At 41.0% G+C, this 18,435-nt stretch overlaps 2 protein-coding genes across 2 annotated transcripts; both read right to left on the bottom strand.

Moving 5' to 3' along the window:
• Positions 1-4,113: 4,113 nt before the first annotated feature.
• On the bottom strand, positions 4,114-5,049 carry LOC115638379 (olfactory receptor 10C1-like). Its single transcript, XM_030539972.1, has one exon. It carries the CDS (start codon positions 5,047-5,049, stop codon positions 4,114-4,116), a length of 936 nt encoding a protein of 311 aa, XP_030395832.1.
• A 5,947-nt stretch (positions 5,050-10,996) lies between these two features.
• Positions 10,997-15,081, bottom strand: LOC115638378 (olfactory receptor 10C1-like). Its single transcript, XM_030539971.1, has 2 exons — positions 14,172-15,081; positions 10,997-11,127 (listed from the first exon to the last, which is right to left on the bottom strand). Exons 1-2 carry the CDS (start codon positions 15,079-15,081, stop codon positions 10,997-10,999), a joined length of 1,041 nt encoding a protein of 346 aa, XP_030395831.1.
• Between the last annotated feature and the right edge of the window lie 3,354 nt (positions 15,082-18,435).

The raw sequence follows: 18,435 nt of genomic DNA, 5'->3' as shown, positions 1-18,435 counted from the left end.
GAAGGAGCTCCACCAAAGAAATCTCATCCCCCCACCCCAAACCAGGATCTAGCATCCCCATCAAGATGGAGCCCACCACATACTCTCCCTGCATCCCCTGGAAGTAGAAGTTTCTCTCCCTTCCCTAAAACATAATAGGACTTGTAGTCTCCAAGACTGGATTACCGCATTCAGGATCTTCCCAACTGGAACAATCCCAAGTCACTTCAGAGTCCTCACTAGTAGAGGGTGCCTACATCTAGGATACCCACCTGGGGTATGGGACAGCCCTTGTTCAATTCCCCTTCCCCTTGACCAGGGCAAATAATTTGAGCAGTCATTTCCGACCTCTCAGTCCTTTTTTGATAAATATTTGTATATTCATTGGGTCAGATAGTGTATGAGAAACTCTACCTAGAGTGGTGCTTGGGCTTCTCCCCTGGAAAGTGTCAAATCCCAGACCTAGCTGTCCACCTCTGATGACTGTTTAATTATTTCTGTAAATTAGAACTCCATTGAACAGGTGAGGTTGAGGGAACCCCACAACAGAATATCCCAGAGCTCAGTGGTTAAGGCACTCATCTGGAAGGTGGAAACCTCCTCTACAAATCCCTTTTCTTCACACACATGGGGAAATGAACTGTGTGTGGGGGTCTCCCAGCTCCGAGTTTAGTACCCTAGCCTCTAAGCTAAAAGTTATGGGGCAACTGCTACTGCATCTAACTCCTCCTCCTTGTTTCTTGCAAGAAATCACTGTACATCACAAGCAGAGATAGGCATTTCACTTCAGCCCGGACCTAGGTACAGGCTCCTGTTGAGGGGCAGGGCTTAGCACACACGCCTCAGCTCAGCATCTGCTAGTTTAGTACAGGAAGTCCTCACTTAACATTGTAGTTAAGTTCCTGAAAAATGCAACTTTAACCAAAATGATGTTAAGCAAATCCAATTTCCCCATAAGAATTAATGTAAATAGGGGGGTTAGGTTCCAGGGAAATTTTTTTCACCAGACAGAAGACACACACTCACACACATACATGCAGTATAAGTTTTAAACAAACAATTTAATACTGGTACCCAGTGATGATGATTGTGAAGCCTGGTTGACTTGGAGAACATAAGAATGGCCGTACTAGATTAGACCAAAGGTCCATCTAGCCTGTCTACCGACAGTGGCCAATGCCAGGTTCCCCAGAGGGAGTGAACCTAACAGGCAATGATCAAGTGATCTCTCTTCTGCCATCCATCTCCATCCTCTGACAAACAGAGGCTAGGGACACATTTCCTTACCCATCCTGGCTAATAGCCGTTTATAGACTTAACCACCATGAATTTGTCCAGTTCTCTTTTAAATGGTGTTATAGTCCCTAGCCTTCACAACCTCCTCAGGTAAGGATTTCCATAAGTTGATTGTGCGCTGCGTGAAGAAGAACTTCCTTTTATTTGTTTTAAATCTGCTGCCTATTAATTTCATTTGGTGGCCCCTAGTTCTTGTATTATGAGAATAAGTAAATAACTTTTCCTTATCCACTTTCTCCACATCACTCATGATTTTATATACCTCTATCATATCACCCCTTAGTCTCCTCTTTTCCAAGCTGAAGAATCCTACTGTCTTTAATCTCTCCTCAAATGGGACCCTCTCCAAACCCCTAATCATTTTAGTTGCCCTTTTCTGAACCTTTTCCAGTGCCAGTATATCTTTTTTGAGATCAGGAGACCGCATCTGTATGCAGTATTCAAGATGTGGACGTACCATGGATTTATGCAAGGGCAATAATATACTCTTAGTATTATTCTCTATCCCCTTTTTAATAATTCCTAACATCCTGTTTGCTTTTTTTTTTTTTTGACTGCCTCTGCACACTGCATGGACATCTTCAGAGAACTGTCCACAATGACTTCAAGATCTTTTTCCTGACTTCTTGTAGCTAAATTAGCCCCCATCATATTGAATTAGCCCCCATCATATTGACAGCAATTGACTGAGACCTAAAGGATTAGCTCTCACAACACTCTAGAATGCAGTAGGAAAGGTGGGAGGGCAGACAGAGACACACACCCTGTGTCTGAGAGAAAAAAAATTGTATTTCCCCTTTAAGTAGATGACCTCAGGCTTAAGTATACAGCCTTGTTAATGAAACCAGTTTGCTGGAACCTGAGACACTAGCTACTGCCTAGACACTCCCTCCCTCCGTGGTGTGTCCCCCTGCTCTATGGAAGATGGGGTAAGTGGGGTGCAGGAGCAGGGGGGAAGGGAAGACACCCTGACATTAGCCCCCCTTTTCCTCCCTCCCCACATACAGCAAGCAGGAGTCTCTGGGAGCAGCTCCACGGCAGAGGGTAGGAGCAGCACATGGCAGTGGGAGGAGGGACAGCTGCTGCACAGGCAGGGCCGGTGCAACCATTTAGGTGATCTAGGCAGTCGCCTAGGGCACTAGGATTTGGGGGGCTGCATTTTCTTCGGCAGCGACCACGGCAGCTGGATCTTCAGCCACGCCAGTTGCCGCCAGCATTTAGGTGGTGGGAGCTGGGGCAGGGGAGCGCAGGGAGGGCTGCCTGCAGCAAGTGGGAGTGGGGGCACGCAGGGGAACTCCCTGCCCCAGCTCACCCCTGCCCCACCTCCTCCCCGATCACGCTATGTCTGCTTGACTTCTCCCGCCTCCCAGGCTTGCGGCGCCTAAGCTGATTGGCGCCGCAAGCCTGGGAGGAGGGAGAAGTCAAGCAGCCACGGCATGCTCCGGGAGGAGGCGGGGCAGGCGTGAACTGGGGCAGGAGGATGCCTCAGGGCGGAGGGGGGGAGCTGCTGCAGGGGTTGGGGCCTCAGGGTGGGGGCTCGGGGACAGGGAAGGGCACAAGGTGGAAATTTTGCCTAGGGCGTGAAACATCCTTGCACTGGCCCTGTGCACAGGGAACTTAGGGAAGTGGAGAGCTGATAGGGGGAGCTGATAGGGGAGCTTCTGGTCCACCCTGGTTCCAACCACCCACCAGCTAGCTGCAAAGGACTGCGCTTCCTGCAATCAGTGGACAAAAGAGGCAGCTGCCAAACAATTTTAGGAGGAAGCATTGCACAGCTATAAACGAGCATGTTCCCTAATTGATCAGCAACTTAACATTGAAACAACATTAACCAGGCCGACTTTAAATGAAGAGTTCCTGTAGCTAGTTTAGTCAGCTCCCCACCCAACCTCCTGGCTTTTGCGGATCCCATTCACTTGTGCTTATCTCCCTCCCCTCATTGTGTAGCGAACTTGAACCCCAAACCCATGCTTTGTGAATTCCAATGATTTTCTGTAGACCTAAAAATTAGGTGTTGTGAGAAAGAGACAGATTCTTCATGCTGGATGTACCCTTGATGAACAGTGAGTTCGTGGTGAAAAAAAAATGCTGTGGTTAATGGTTTTCCATGTTCCAGGATGAAAGAACAACAAATATGCTATAACCAGCAATGCAGATTTCCTCTTAGACTTCAGATATCCCATGTATGATCCTATTATAAATGGCATTCTAGTCTAGAACTGAAATGTTTCTGAATTAGAATGTATTGAAAATTTGGAGAGAATGATTAATAACATGGTTTTTTAGATATCTGAAATTTCTTGGAAAGTATTTTTTAAAATTAATTACAAAGTTCTAAAAAATTTACTTACCTCTACTGAGGGTGAAAAAATAATAGCAAAACATTTTCAAGCTATTCTATCCAATGCATGTTTTTGTCTTTAGCATTTGAGAAGAGAAATATTTGGGAAACTTAGAAAATTTCAATCAATTCTACTTGAAATATGAGAGATTTTTATATAAAAGGCAGAAATATTTGAATTGGAAATCATCAAACTATGGGAAGAGGAAGCAATGTACTTTCATATTCTTTTCTTTCCTAGAAGATGCACATATTTTTAGGCCAGATTTTTATTCTGTTAGGGAATAGAATAAAATCCTCATTTATTTTGTTCAAATTCAAATTTGTAAAGAAAAAATGTCATTTAATACAAATTTCAGAAAAAGTTGATCAGCAGTACATTTGATTAGATAAATTTATTTGTAATGCTGAACTATCTCTTGGTCTCTTTAGCAATATAGATTCCCTTGAGAGCTGGGATATTCCCCAGGGAATAATCTAGCTGGAGAAAAAAATATCTATTTTTGTGGATGAAATACCTTCATCCCTGTTTTCCTCAAGGCATCTTTCACCTCCTTGTTCCTGAGGCTGTAGATAATGGGGTTCAAGATTGGAGTCACCACTGAGTAGAACAGAGAGAGTAACTTGTTCACATCTGGAGAGAAGCTGGACTTGGGACGCACATACACGATAAGGGCCGTCCCGTAGAACAACGTCACCACAATGAGGTGTGAGGAGCAGGTGGAGAAGGCTCTGCGCTTGCCTTCGGCGGACTTAATTTTAAGGGTGGTGGAGATGATACAGATGTAGGACACCAGGGTCAGCATGAAAGGCATCATGAGGACAAAGGCAGCACCCACAGAGATCTGGATCTCAATCCAGTAGGTGTTCCCGCACACCAGCTTCAGCACTGGCTGGATCTCACAGAAGAAGTGGTTGATCACATTGTACCCACAGAAGGGAAGTGTGAAGACGAAGGTTGTGTGTCCCACAGCCACCAGGGTGCCACAGATACACGAGCCACCTGTCAGCTGGATGCAAACCCTCTTATTCATGATGGTCATGTATTGCAGTGGTTTGCATATAGCACTGTAGCGGTCATACGCCATAGATGCAAGGAGGCAGCATTCAGTAACACCAAAGAATAGAAAGAAATACATCTGTACTGCACAACCAGCAAGGGAGATGGCTTTATTCTCTGACAGGAGGTTGGACAATACCTTGGGCAGGATGACTGAGGTGTAGCAGATATCCAGGAAGGACAAGTTCCTGAGGAAGAAATACATGGGGGTGTGAAGGGACGGATCAACATTGATGATGATAATGATGAGGATGTTGCCTAGCACTGTGATGATGTAAATGCACAGAAATAACACAAAATAAATGAAACTCGTGTCTGGGTGATTAGAGAATCCCAGTATGACAAACTCAGTCACAGAGCTGTTTTTTCTCATTTTCTTCCTCAGCATATTTCATCTTGAGAATTAAAAAGAAAAATGACATGTTAGTTTGATACTTTAAATCAAGACAAATTGGCATAATCTATCTATCTATCTGTCTCTGTCTTTTCACCTTTTTCTCCATGCATCCATCACTCTGTCCATATTATATGGCTCAGGCCCAATATAATTTTGGTCAGATTCTCCTGTCACAAATCTATAAATCCTGAGTAAGTTTACTAAAGTCAACAATTCCCATTCTCCTCTCAGTTAGACCATCTTTATATTGGTGTATGTTTCTCACCTCAATGGAAATGATCTGTTTCATACCAGTATCAGAAGGAGGGTAACTGAGAACAATGAATTTATAATTGGATAAAACACTGGTGTGATCAGAATCAGTTTCAATCGATTTGCACTGATGGAACAGACATCAAAATCTGCCTTCTAGTTTCTTGGAGCCTTATGTTAAAATAAAGAAACATAAAATTAATATACCACCATTTGTGTTATTCTTGGCTGGTGTGTGGCACAATCATTGAAGTTAGACTGATATAGATAATCTGAGAATATAGATTCACTTATCATAATTTCACTGCATGGCAATTCCATCTAACTACATGGAAAATACATGTGAGGAGTTATGTTATGCACTGTGTTGCAGAGATGGCCTGCTTCTCCTCTCTTTTCCATGAGACCAACAACAGTCCATTGACTTCATTGCCCATAATCCTCATCTCATTTACTTTATCTGCTCTTTCTTCACTCCTTCACCTCTGTTTGTGTTACCTTGGATTTGAGAGGTGTGTATACTCCAGAATCTGATCAAGCTAATTACAACCATATTATGTGCAATCAGCTGCCATGAATTACTGAAATAGGACACATAGTTAAGGGTTAATTTAAAAACAGGCTTTTAGAGGAAGGTCAAAACTTGCTGCAGTTACTGCTAATCAGAATGGGAAGAGGGGATAGAAAAGTAAATAGACTGAAAGAAGATGCATGAAGGGAGAGCCTTGAGTCAAGGTGCCTCTGATATTAGAAGTTTATTGAAAGTTAGGGAAAGTGATGATCCAGTAATGGTCATTATGATCTATGTGTTTTGTAGAAGTTAGTTATAAGAAGTCTAGATAATAATGTACTTTGGAGCAGTCCTCTGTGTCTATCCTTGGGGAGACAATTTTCCTGATACATTTACTCCCTGTCAGTGACGTGTTTGGCCAGCGCTGACCCACGGTTGATTACTCAATACCATCTCTCAGAACTTAGGTAAATATCTGGGATGTTCTAAACCTATTGCTTATGTCTGTGTGCTTAAATCTAATAAACTGCAGTTTTAGACTAAAGCATGCTTACTTGTTTTAATCTTTTGATCAGATGAACTGCTGTGTTCCCATTGATTTATTCCTGTCACCACTTGGAGTGAAATAATTAAGTTGCCACTGCTGTGGGTTCTGAACACCCTGGGTAACATTTGTACCCCACTTTATCTACCCATTTATGTTTCTCTTTTCCCCATATGCTAAATCTCTTCTAATCCACTTTATTTCCACCAATTTCACTTTTACAAAAGAACATGAGAAGGATCATACTGAGACAGACCAATGGTCCATCTACCCCAATATCTCCTTTTCTAACAATGGTCAGTTCTAGATTATTCAGATGAAATGAAGAGAACAGGGCTTTTAAGAAGTGATGCATCCCCTACATCAGTAGTGGGCAACCTCCGCACATGGCCTTTCAGGGTAATCTGATGGTGGGCCATGAAACAGTTTGTTTACATCGATCATTTGCAGGCATTGTTGCCCGCAGCTACCAGTGGCCACAGTTTGCCATTCCTGGCCAATGGGAGCTGCGGAAAGCAGTGGCCAGCATGTCAATGTGGCCCGCGCCAGTTCCTGCAGCTCCCATTGGCTGGGAATGGTGAACCGTGGCCACTGGAAGCTGCGGGAGGCCATGCCTGAGGAAGGTCAATGTAAACAAACTATCTTGCAGCCTGACAGCAGATTACCCTGAAGGGCTGTGGGTGGCCCACAGGCCAAAGGTTGCCCATCACTTCCCTATATTCTAGTCCCAAATTTGGCTTAGGGACATCCCAAGCATGGGGCTGTATCCTTTAACATTTTGACTAATAGCCACTGATGGACCTATCTTCCATGCACTTACCTAATTCTTTTTTTAACCCAGTTATACTTTTGACCTTCACAACATTCCATGACAATGAGTTCCACAGGTTGACTGTCCAGTGTGTGAAGTATTTCCTTTTGTTTGTTTTAAACCCACTGCCTGTTAATTTCATTGGGTGTCCCCTGGTTCTTGTATTATGTGAAGGGGTAAATATCGCTTCCCTTTTTGCTTAGTGCACACCACTCATGATTGTGTAGACCTTACTTGTGTAGACCTCTGTCATTGCCTCCTTACTTGTTTTTTTTAAGCTGAGCTTACTTACACTAGGATTTATCAGGAGTAGCTTCACTGGAGCCAAGTGAGAAGCACCAATGTTGTGCTACAGTAAGGAAGATCACAACATGTGTCTGTGCCTATGTAGAACATCTAGATGATGCTAGTAAATGATTATTGTCATCCTGAATTTGAACATCACAAAGGAATAAGTATAATTGAGTGCAGTTTTTATTTTATTTATAAAATCATATGAGGTCTGTTCCTCCCTGAAATTGAGATGAGTGCCTAACACCCTTAGGTTCCACTGAAAGTCTAAGTCTAACCCACACACCTCCTAGGTATGGTGTTCTGTCCCATCTAGTGGCACCGAGACCACTTAGAGTGTGAGAACAAAATTAATAAGTTTGCTCTACAGCCTTAGCTAAAAGGAACTTGGCTTTTAGCTCTTGCAGTGGAGGATCATGCACTAAGCTCCAGAGGTCCCAAGTTCAATCCTGCCTGCTGACAACTGGCATCTATCAGCATTATACAAGCATGTATTTTTATAGAATAAATATATTGACAGACTCTGAAATCTCTTTCTCAAATTACAGTTATTTAGGGCATGATTCTCCTTTCTAACATGGAAGTAAATCTTGAATAACCACCGATATCCCAGTATATCCTTGTATAAATTATTACAATCAATTCAATTACTGTCAAAAAACAGAAGGAAAGCTATGGTGACTTAACAGCTATACCGTCTTCTCATGTGCACAGTCATTTAATTGAAATCAATTTAGTTTCATCGGTGTAAACTCAGGGAAATGAGATCCATTTGATTTTTCATATTATTAACTGCATTTGCTCAAAAAACAAAATTTATACCCCAGGGGAAATGTATGATTTCAAAATTTCATTTGATTATAAATTAGGATGAACCAACAGGTTTTCTTAAAAAAATTTAAAATTCCAAGAATAGTTTGTTGGAACCTTATAAACACATGGAATATTTCATTTAAAAAAGGTAGCAAAATATCATTTTGGCATTTTCAAATAATATCTTTCAATGGTATCATTTTGACTAGAATAGAATAGCCAAAACTTTCTGATAACATCCTATCAACATTTAGACCTAAGCAATGTATTCCCATGTAAAATATTTTGATTTAGTCAAATCAGTATTTTCTAATGGCAAATTATTCTGATGGAATATTTTCCACCTGTTCTGCTGTTAACAGCAGTGTAGTCACTTGTGACTTTAGAGACAGTGGGATATAATTATCATGGCTTTAAAATTTAAAACAGAGTACATTTCCATTTAAGAAATAATAGGAATTTAACATGCCTCATCTAGAGTCAGCTCTTTTAGAATAATCCGGAGGAAATTAACATATTTCTAGTCAAGTCAAAAAATGTCTCACCTACTCTGTAGCCTTCTCTGTGATTATCAAAGAATTCAGTCACGGATGGAACTGTACTATTTAACAGCTTCTTTAGAAGCCCCAGGGATGTGGTTTTGCGATACGTCTGAGGACCCATTATATGAAGCCATAACATAACTGTTAAACGAATAATCTTCCTCCCATTCAAATCAGTGTCAAACATCTAATGATTTCAAAAGGATAGACTATGGCATTGAATTTCTGTGTCTTTGGACAGATATCCAGCTGTCACTTAAGCTTCCAAATTTCATGCCTCATAACTAAGCAAGGACCTCAGGATTTGGTCCAAATGCAGGCTGCCTTCAGCAAAATACCATTGAGTGCATACAATTCCCACCCAAGGACAAGGGCAGAAAGGTTGCGACACATCACAGTTACAGGACTGAGCTCATAATGGTTTCAATAAATGACGCCTCTACCGGGGCAAAGGGAGGATTCCTAAAACACAATGAATAGTTCCTTCATTGAGAGAGGCCCCATTATTTTCAAGGTGAATAAGATTACCCTTACTTGACCCTAATTAATAGGCGATGTCAGGGTTCCCCCCTCCACTCTGAACTCTGGGGTACAGATGTGGGGACCTGTATGAAAGACCCCCTAAATTTATATTCTACCATCTTAGATTAAAACTTCCCCAAGGCACAAATTCCTTTCCTTGTCCTTGCACGGTATTGCTGCCACCACCAAGTGATTTACACAAAAATTCAGGGAAGGGTCACTTGGAATCCCTATCACCTCAAAATATCCCCCCAAACCCTTTCACCCCCTTTCCTGGGGAGGCTTGAGAATAATATACCAACTAATTGTCTTAACAATGTGAACACAGACCCGACCTTTGTCTTCAGGACACTAAAAATGTATCAGGTTCTTAAAAGAAGAACTTTATTTATAAAGAAAAAAATAAAAGAATCACACCTGCAAAATCAGGATGGAAAGTAACTTTACAGGATAATAAGAAGATTCAAAGTACAGAGGGTTCCCTTCTGGGCTCAACTTCACAGTTACAAAAACAGGAATAAAATAACCTCTGTGGCATTGGAAAATTCACAAGCCAAAACAAAAGATAATCTAATGCATCTTCTTGCCCTACTCACAGTTTCTATGGTTTTAGTTGGATTATTCCAGGTATATTTTTAGGATATATTATACCTGTTTGGCTTCTCTCTCCATCCAGAGAGGGAACAACAAAAGAGAACAACAAAAAACAAATCCTTCCTCCGCAGATTTGAAAGTATCTTCTTTCCTCATTGATCCTTCTGGTCAGATGCCAGCTAGGTTATTTAAACTGCTTAACACCTTACAGGTAAGGCAATTCAGTACAGCTGCCAAGGAGGGATTTTATGATACTGCATAAAGGTTACTACCCTTCCCTCCTATTCATGATGGGGGTAACATTTTCTGTATAATCTAAGTGATTTGCCAGCTTAAGTGTCATGTGCAAAAGTGATTTAGGCACCCAGGGCCATGGTTTTTAAAGGTATTTAAGTGCCTAACTCCCAGTGACTTGACTGAGAGTTAGGCACCTGAATACCTTTGAAAGTCTGTCTGTTACTGAAAGCCAATGATACCGTGAAAATATTACCCTAACACACATATTCTCCTTGTGAGGAAGACTAAGGGATAGACTCACAAAGAGAATTAGGTGCATATTAGGTGCCTACATCCCAAATTTATCTATCACAGGTGTTCACAAACCCCTCTCTCACCACTGAATAACCCTGCAGGCATGTGAACTTACTCAACAGCTCAGTTTTTTGTTTCAAAGTTCCCTAGGTGCCTATCTGTCTGGCTCTGGCCATGAGCACTTGGGTGTCTTTCCAAGGCTGAATTAATATATTCCAAGAGCAGAAGGGACTGTTGTGATTGCCTAGTCTGACCTGTAGAGCACAGGCCATAAAACGTCCCCAAAATAATTCATAGAGAAGATCTTGTAGAAAAACACCTAATCCTGATTTTATAATAGTCAGTTATGAAGAATCTATTAAAAATGTATGCCTTACTTTCGGTCTGAAGTTGTGTAGATTTAACTTTAAGACATTCCATCATGTTATATCTTTTTATTCTAAATTGAGGGGCCCATTATTAAATATTTGTTCCTCATGTGGATACTTGTACACTGTGATCAAGTCATCCCTTCATTTTATCTTTCTAAAGATAAATAGACTGAACTCCTTTAGTCTATAACTGTAAGGCATGTATTCTAATCCTTTAATCCTTTTCAGTGCTCTTCTATGAAACATCTCAAACTTATTAATAACCTTCTGGGATTGTGGGCAGAAGAACTAGACCCAGTATTTCAGCAGTGGTTACCCCAATAGCAAATACAGTGGTGAAATAACCTCTCTACTCCTGTTCCAGATTCTTTTTTTTATGCACCACAGGATCACATTAGCTCTTTTAGCTACAGCATTGCACTGGGAGCTCATGTTCAGCTGATTTTCTACTTTGACCACCACAAATTTTTCTTTGTCACTGTTTCCCAGAATAGAGTCCCCCATCCTGTAAGTATGGCCAACATTCTTTGTTTCTAGAAATATATATTTACATTTAGCTACATTGAAAAGCAAATTGTTTGCTTATGCACTGTTAACCAAGAGATTTGGCCCTCTTAGAATCAATGACTTATCTTCTTCATTATTTTCCACTTCCCTATTTTTTGTGTCATCTGAAAATATTAGCAGTAATGATTTTATGGTTTTTTTCCGGGTCATTGATAAAAATGTTGACTAGTATGGAACCCTGCTACACACATTCTCACTCAGTGATGATTCCCAGTTACATTTTGAGATCTAACAATTGGCCAGATTTTAATGCATTTAGTGTCAGCCATCTTAATTGTTTATCTTTCTATTTTTTTTTAATAAAAATGTTATGTACTATCAATACTATATTATGCATAAGGTCCAGTGTGACCCACTAACTGGGAAAGACAGGCATAGCTTCACCAACGTTGCTTGTGGCTCCCAATCCAGTAGGCTGCCTAGCTCCACACAAAACAGCCAAGGAGGAGGACAGCCCTCATAACTTTCAGTGCAGTCGTTAGGATACCCAGTTGCCATAGGGCTCAGCCACTGCTCTAGTCCTCCTCTACCTCACAAGTGTGGTGGAAATAGAGAGCCTGAAACATGGGGCCTGGCATGAGGCCTAAGTCTGACCTGAAGTCAGGCCCTGCTGATATAAAACTCAGTTAGCGAGAGTCAGACTATGAGCAAAAGTCAGGCCCATTACAAAACAGATGTCTCACTGAAGGTTCACTGTCCGGTTCATGAACTTGGCACAGGTATTGCTAACATCACTAAAACACAAACACATTCCAGCAGGCCAGCACAAGAACATCCCAGCCTAGAATACGATAAAATGGTTTGACTGAAGTGATGAATAGGGGTGTGTTGTCTGAAACATCAGGTGAAAGGTACAATAGGAGGTAACAAACGTCATGAAACATGTAATGTGGCACATAAATTGTTTATCCCAGATTGCTTGTCTCCGTCTATAAGTGTTGGGATGCCTCACCTTAACGCTTAGTCTGGCCTAGGTGGGAGTGGGAAGTCCTGCTGCTCACTGAGCTTTTCCATTGTAACGAGCATATGTGTGTTACTGTAACTGTAACCATTGAGCCGGGGAACTAGCACCAGGCCAAGTCTATTGTTAACGAAGCTGAGTGCCTTCACCTTTGAACTGAGTCTGTGGACTTCTTGGGTAGTTTGATCACCGTCTGCTGTACTGGCTAACAAACAACAAGTAGAAAGGATTTGAACATGTATCTCCTGCCTCTTAGGGCAGTGTCCTAAACACTGGACTATGGGATGTTCCAACAGAGGTTCCCCTCAATCTCTCCTGTTACAGCTGTTTCATTTTTTAAATAAAAGCTTGCATATTAACTGGGCCAGAGAGCACATGAAAATGACTCTCTAGTGTGATGGTTCATGTACACCCTTGGAAGGTGGCAGCCCCAGGACCCAGCTGCCCTGCTCTGACAACTCTTTAATTATCTATGTAAAGCAGAGCTTCATTCACTAGGAAAGGCTGAAGGAATCCCCCAGCAGAATATCCCACAGCTCAATGGTTAAGGCACTCACCCGTAAAGTGGGAAACCTCCTCTATAAATACCTTATCCTCATCAGACAGAGGGGGAATAGAACTGGGGGGACTCAAGCTAAAAGTTATGAGGACGCTGCTGCAGCACCAACTCCTCCTACATTGTTTCATGCAAGAAACCCCTCAGGAACCTACCTCCATGAGACAGTTCCTGCTGTAGACCCCAACCAAATATATGCACTTCACTTCAGCCTGGACCTAGGTGCCAGGCTTCTGTTGAGGGGCAAGGTTTAGCATACAGTGCTCTCTTCAGTATCTCCTGTTAGCTAGTTTAGGCAGCTCCCCACTCACCATCCTGGCTTTTGTGGATCCTATTATTTGGCACCTATATACCTCCACTCATTGTGTAGGAAACCTGGACCCCTAACCCAGACTTTATGAATACAGATCATTTTCTATGAACCTAAAAGTTAGGTCTTGTGAGAGGGAGAAAAAAATCCCACTGGATGTAGCCTTTACTCACAATGAATTCCTGGGAGGAAAGATGCTGTGATTAATGATTTTGCATGTCCCAGGACCAGAGAATGATAAAAATGAGTTTTCCAGCAACAGAGGTTTCCTCTTAGACTTCAGATGACCCATGTGCAATCTTATGGTTAAGGATATTCTGGTCTAGAACTGAGATGTTGCTGAATTAGAAAAGATCGACAAATGGGAGACAGTGATTGTTGACATTCTTTCTGAGATATCTGAAATTCCTTTGTAAGTATTTTTTGAAATTTAATGGAAATTTCTAAAAAATTGAACTAATCTACTGAGGGCAAAGAGAATTGCAAAACGTTTCCCAGTTCCTCTACCCATTTCTGTCATTAACTTTTGGGAGGAGAAATATTTGGGAAACTCAGAAAGTTTCAACCAACTCCAATTAAAATGTGTATGGGAGAGAGTCTATGAACTGCAGATATACTTCAATTAGAACTGGTGAAACCATGGGAGGAGGCAGCAATGTAATTTCATTTTTTTTATTTTTGTTTTCCACAAGATTCACATATTTATTTGTTGAAGTTCAAAATCTTAATGCAAAAATTTCATTGAAATACAAATTTCAGAAAAAATAGACCAACACTATGTTTGATGTGATAAATTGCTATGTAATGTTGAGCTGTCTCTTGGTCTCTTTAGCACTGTAGAGTCTCTTGAGAGCAGAGATATTCCCCAGGAAATAATCCAGTTGCAGGAAAAATGTCTATTTTTGTGGATGGAACATCTTCATCCCTGTTTTCCTCAAGGCATCTTTCACCTCCTTGTTCCTGAGGCTGTAGATAATGGGGTTCAAGATCGGAGTCACCACTGAGTAGAACAGAGAGAGTAATTTGGTCACATCTGGAGAAAAGCTGGACTTGGGGCGCACGTACATGATAAGGGCCGACCCATAGAACAAGGTCACAACAATGAGGTGCGAGGAGCAGGTGGAGAAGGCTCTGCGCCTGCCTTCGGCGGACTGCATTTTCAGGATGGTGGATATGATACAGATGTAGGATACCAGGATCAGCATGAAAGGCATCATGAGAACGAAGGCAGCAGCCACAATGATCTGGATCTCATTCCAGTAGGTGTCCCTACACACCAGCTTCAGCACCGGCTGAATCTCACAGAAGAAGTGGTTGATCAAGTGGGACCCACAAAAAGGAAGTGTGAATACAAACGTTGTGTGCCCCAGGGCCACCAGGATGCCACATATCCATGAGCTCATAGCCAGCTGGATGCAAACTCTCTTGTCCATGATGGCTGTGTAGCGCAGAGGGTTGCATATGGCACTGTAGCGGTCATATGCCATAGACGCAAGGAGAAAGCACTCAGTAACAGCAAAGAATAGAAAGAAATACATCTGTACTGCACAGCCAGCAAAGGAGATGGTTTTGTCTTCTGAGAGGAGGTTGGCCAGCATCTTGGGCAGAGTGACCGAGGTGTAGCAGACCTCCAGGAATGACAGGTTCCTGAGGAAGAAATACATAGGTGTGTGAAGGGCTGGATTGACATTTATGACGATGATGATGAGGACGTTTCCCAGCACTGTGATCACGTAAATGCATAGAAACACCACAAAGAGAATGAGATTTGTATCTGTGTAGTTAGAGAATCCCAGGAGGACAAATTTGGCCATGGAGGTGTCATTTTTCATCTCTTCTTCAGCATATTTCGTCTTAAGAATTAAAAAGAAAGGCTACACATAAGTTTGATATATGTAAAGTAAAATTACCCTCTATCTATTCCCATATACCCCCTCTATATCTACATATCTGTTAGTCATGCCAGACTAATATGATATCTTTCCTTTATAAATAACTGATTATTAAACAAGAAGACTGGGTTAAATCTAAAATGTCTGCATTTCATCAAGGCATCTGAGATAGTAGCACATGGGAAATATTAGTTAAATTGGAGAGGACTTTGTTTAGTACAAGAATTTTAACGTAGGTAAGAAACTGGGTAAAAGGGAGACAACAGGTTCTGATGAAAGCTGAATCACTGGACTTGAATTAGGTTACTGCTGGACTTTCTCAAGGATCAGTCTTGAGATTGATTTTATTTAATATTATCATGAGTGGCATGAAATTTCCTCATGGCACAGAGTTGGGAGGCATTGTTAATACTGAGAAGGATCAGAATACTATACAGAAAGAAATGGATAACATTGAGGGCCAGAGTAATGGAAATGAGATGAAATTTAATATTATAAAGTGAAAGGTCGTAGACTGAGGAGCCCATAACACGGACTTCTGAAATAAACTGTGAGCTCATCAGCTGAAAGTGAGAGAGGAGAAAAAAGGCCATGGTGTATTAGTAAAACACAGAAAGACTATGAGCCACTGATGTGACATGTCTGTGAAAACAACACGTGATTCTAAGATGTATCAGGTAACATATTTCTGCTAGATATAGACAATTATAAATGCCATCATACAAAACATTGGAAAAATCTCATCTGGAATACTGTGTACAATTCTGGTCACTCAAATTCAAGAAAGACTCATTCAAATGGGAAAAATTGCAGACAAGGGCTCCTGGGATGAAGAGGTAAATGGAGAACCTATCTTTCAAGACAAGACTAAAAGAGCTTGACTTGTTTAGCCTAAATCAAGGCTGAGAGGGGGCCTGATTGCCTTCAACAAATATGTCAGGGGTGTAAATACCAGGGAGGGAGAAGAGCAGTGGAAGCTAAAGGACGCTATTGGCATAAAAACAAATGGAAATAAACTGGCCACAGATACATTTAGGCTGGAAATTAAGAATGTTTCTAGCCATTGACGAGTGATGTTCTGAAAAGCCTCCTGGTAGAAATAATGTGGACAAACAACCTAACTAGTTAAAGCCTGACACATTTACTAACAGGATTAATTGACAGGGCTGCCTACCATAGCTGGGGATCAGACTCAATGACCCAGGAGGTCCCTTTCAGTCCTATGTCCTATGAAAATCCCAACCTCCATAATTATATAAAAAATATTTGTACAGTCTCCCACAACTTTGTGTAACTATGATTATTTGCAGCTTGATTTTCCTCTTTCTCAAACAGAAAGGAATTATGATAAATTACTGATACCACAGTTGGATGCTAATGCAGTGCATTGAAATAAATTCTGTTATATGTAAAACAGGAGTAATGGTGTGGTGGATCTGTCTCTCAGAGCAGATCTTTAGGTGATGTAGATAATCATTTCACTTAAATCAATGTGGCTATGTTAGTAATGTAAGTGAGATCAGAATAGAGCAATTCTTGTGTTTCGGAGATGGGTGGGGTTTCATGCAATCAACTACATCTGATTGAACAACAGAATTTACAACCCATGGTAAATTCTCAAATTTTGAAATTTCATTTCATGTTAAATCAGGACAAAAAAACTAAAGCTCAGATTTTTTTGCAAAACAAAATAATCTGAAAATATTTCATTTCAACCTTATCAAAACGTTGTTTTGATGAAGTCTGAACAAATCATAAGAACATGAGAATGGTCACACTGGGTCAAAGCAAAGGTCCATCTAGCCCAGTGTTCTGTCTTCTGACAGTGGCCAGTGCCAGGTGCTTCAGAGACAATGAGCAGAATAGGTAATCATCAAGTAATCCATCCCATTGCCCATTCCTAGCCTGTGGCATTTAGATGAGGCTTGTTTGTTTAATTGTCATAAGGTTGAATCATTGTTTCAACTTTATTGTTGATATTATTTTATAGTCAAAACATTTTTATAATTTCCTCTTGAAAATGTAGATGTAATGAATATACTCCCATGTAAAATGTTCTGATTTCATCAAAACAGCATTTTTGGATGGAAAACTGTTCTGCTAGAATTTTTTCCAGCAATTCTACTATTATCTCCAGGGGAGCTACTCGTTAAGTTCATAATTTTGCTAGACACTAAAAATCCTGGTTTGAATAAGGACACTGGATTTATTGCTTATTACAACAATCTGTAACCACTAACCCCCTTTTTGTCCTATAACTACAGGGATGTTAATGAGCCACTTCACCTTGAATGGTCCTTTAAAATATGAGCTTACTATTTAGGCTAAACTATCTGTTCAATCTTTTATTTAGCTGGGACACTGAGTACCATTCCCAGAACCTGAAGAAGAGCTCTGTGTAGGTCAAAACCTTGTCTTTACCAACAGAAGTTGGTCCAGTAAAAAATAGTACTAACCCACCTTGTCCCTTAATAATGTGATGCCGTTATGAAAAAGGTTAATATCATTCTGTGGTGTATTAACAGGATTGTTGTATTTCGGACATGGGAGGTAATTGTCCCGCTCTGTTCAGCACAGATGAGGCCTCAATAAGAGTAATGTATCCATTTCTGAGCAAAACACCTTAAGAAAGATGTGGACAAATTAGAGAGAGTCCAGAGGAGAGCAACAAAAATGATCAAAGGGTCAGAAAACCTGATCTGTGAGGAAAAGTTAAAAAACAAAACTAGACATGTTTAGTCTTGAGCAAAGTAGACTGAGGGAAGATCTGATAAATGTCTTCAAGTAAGTTAAGGGCTGCTACAAACAGAATCATAGAATATCAGGGTTGGAAGGGATCTCAGGAGGTCATCTAGTCCAACCCCCTGCTCAAAACAGTACCAAACCCCAACTAAATCATCAACTAAATCATCATGAATGGTGATCAACTGTCCACTGAAGGTAGGACAAAAGGTTATAGGCTTAATCTTCAGCAAGGGAGATTTAGGTTAGATATTAGGGGAAAACTCTCTAACTCTAAGGGTACTTAAGTTCTGAAATAGGCTTTTATTGGTTGTTGAATTCCCATCATTAGAGATTTTTAAGAACAGGTTAGACAAACACTTCTCAGGGATGGTCTAGGTAAACATGGTCCTGTCTCAGTTCCTAGGCTAGATTTTATGGCCTATTATGGTCCCTTCCAGTCCTATTTATCTATAAGAATAAATACGGTATGTCTACATTTGAGCTGGGATATGTGGTTCTCAGCTCACATAGATATATTCCTGCTAGCTTTGTTTGAGCTAGTGCAGTGTC

The sequence above is a fragment of the Gopherus evgoodei genome, chromosome 21, assembly GCF_007399415.2.
Source record: "Gopherus evgoodei ecotype Sinaloan lineage chromosome 21, rGopEvg1_v1.p, whole genome shotgun sequence".
In the NCBI taxonomy this organism is placed as follows: Eukaryota; Metazoa; Chordata; order Testudines; family Testudinidae; genus Gopherus; species Gopherus evgoodei.
The sequence above is the reverse complement of the archived record's forward strand: the minus strand, read 5'-3'. Positions and strand labels throughout refer to the sequence as shown.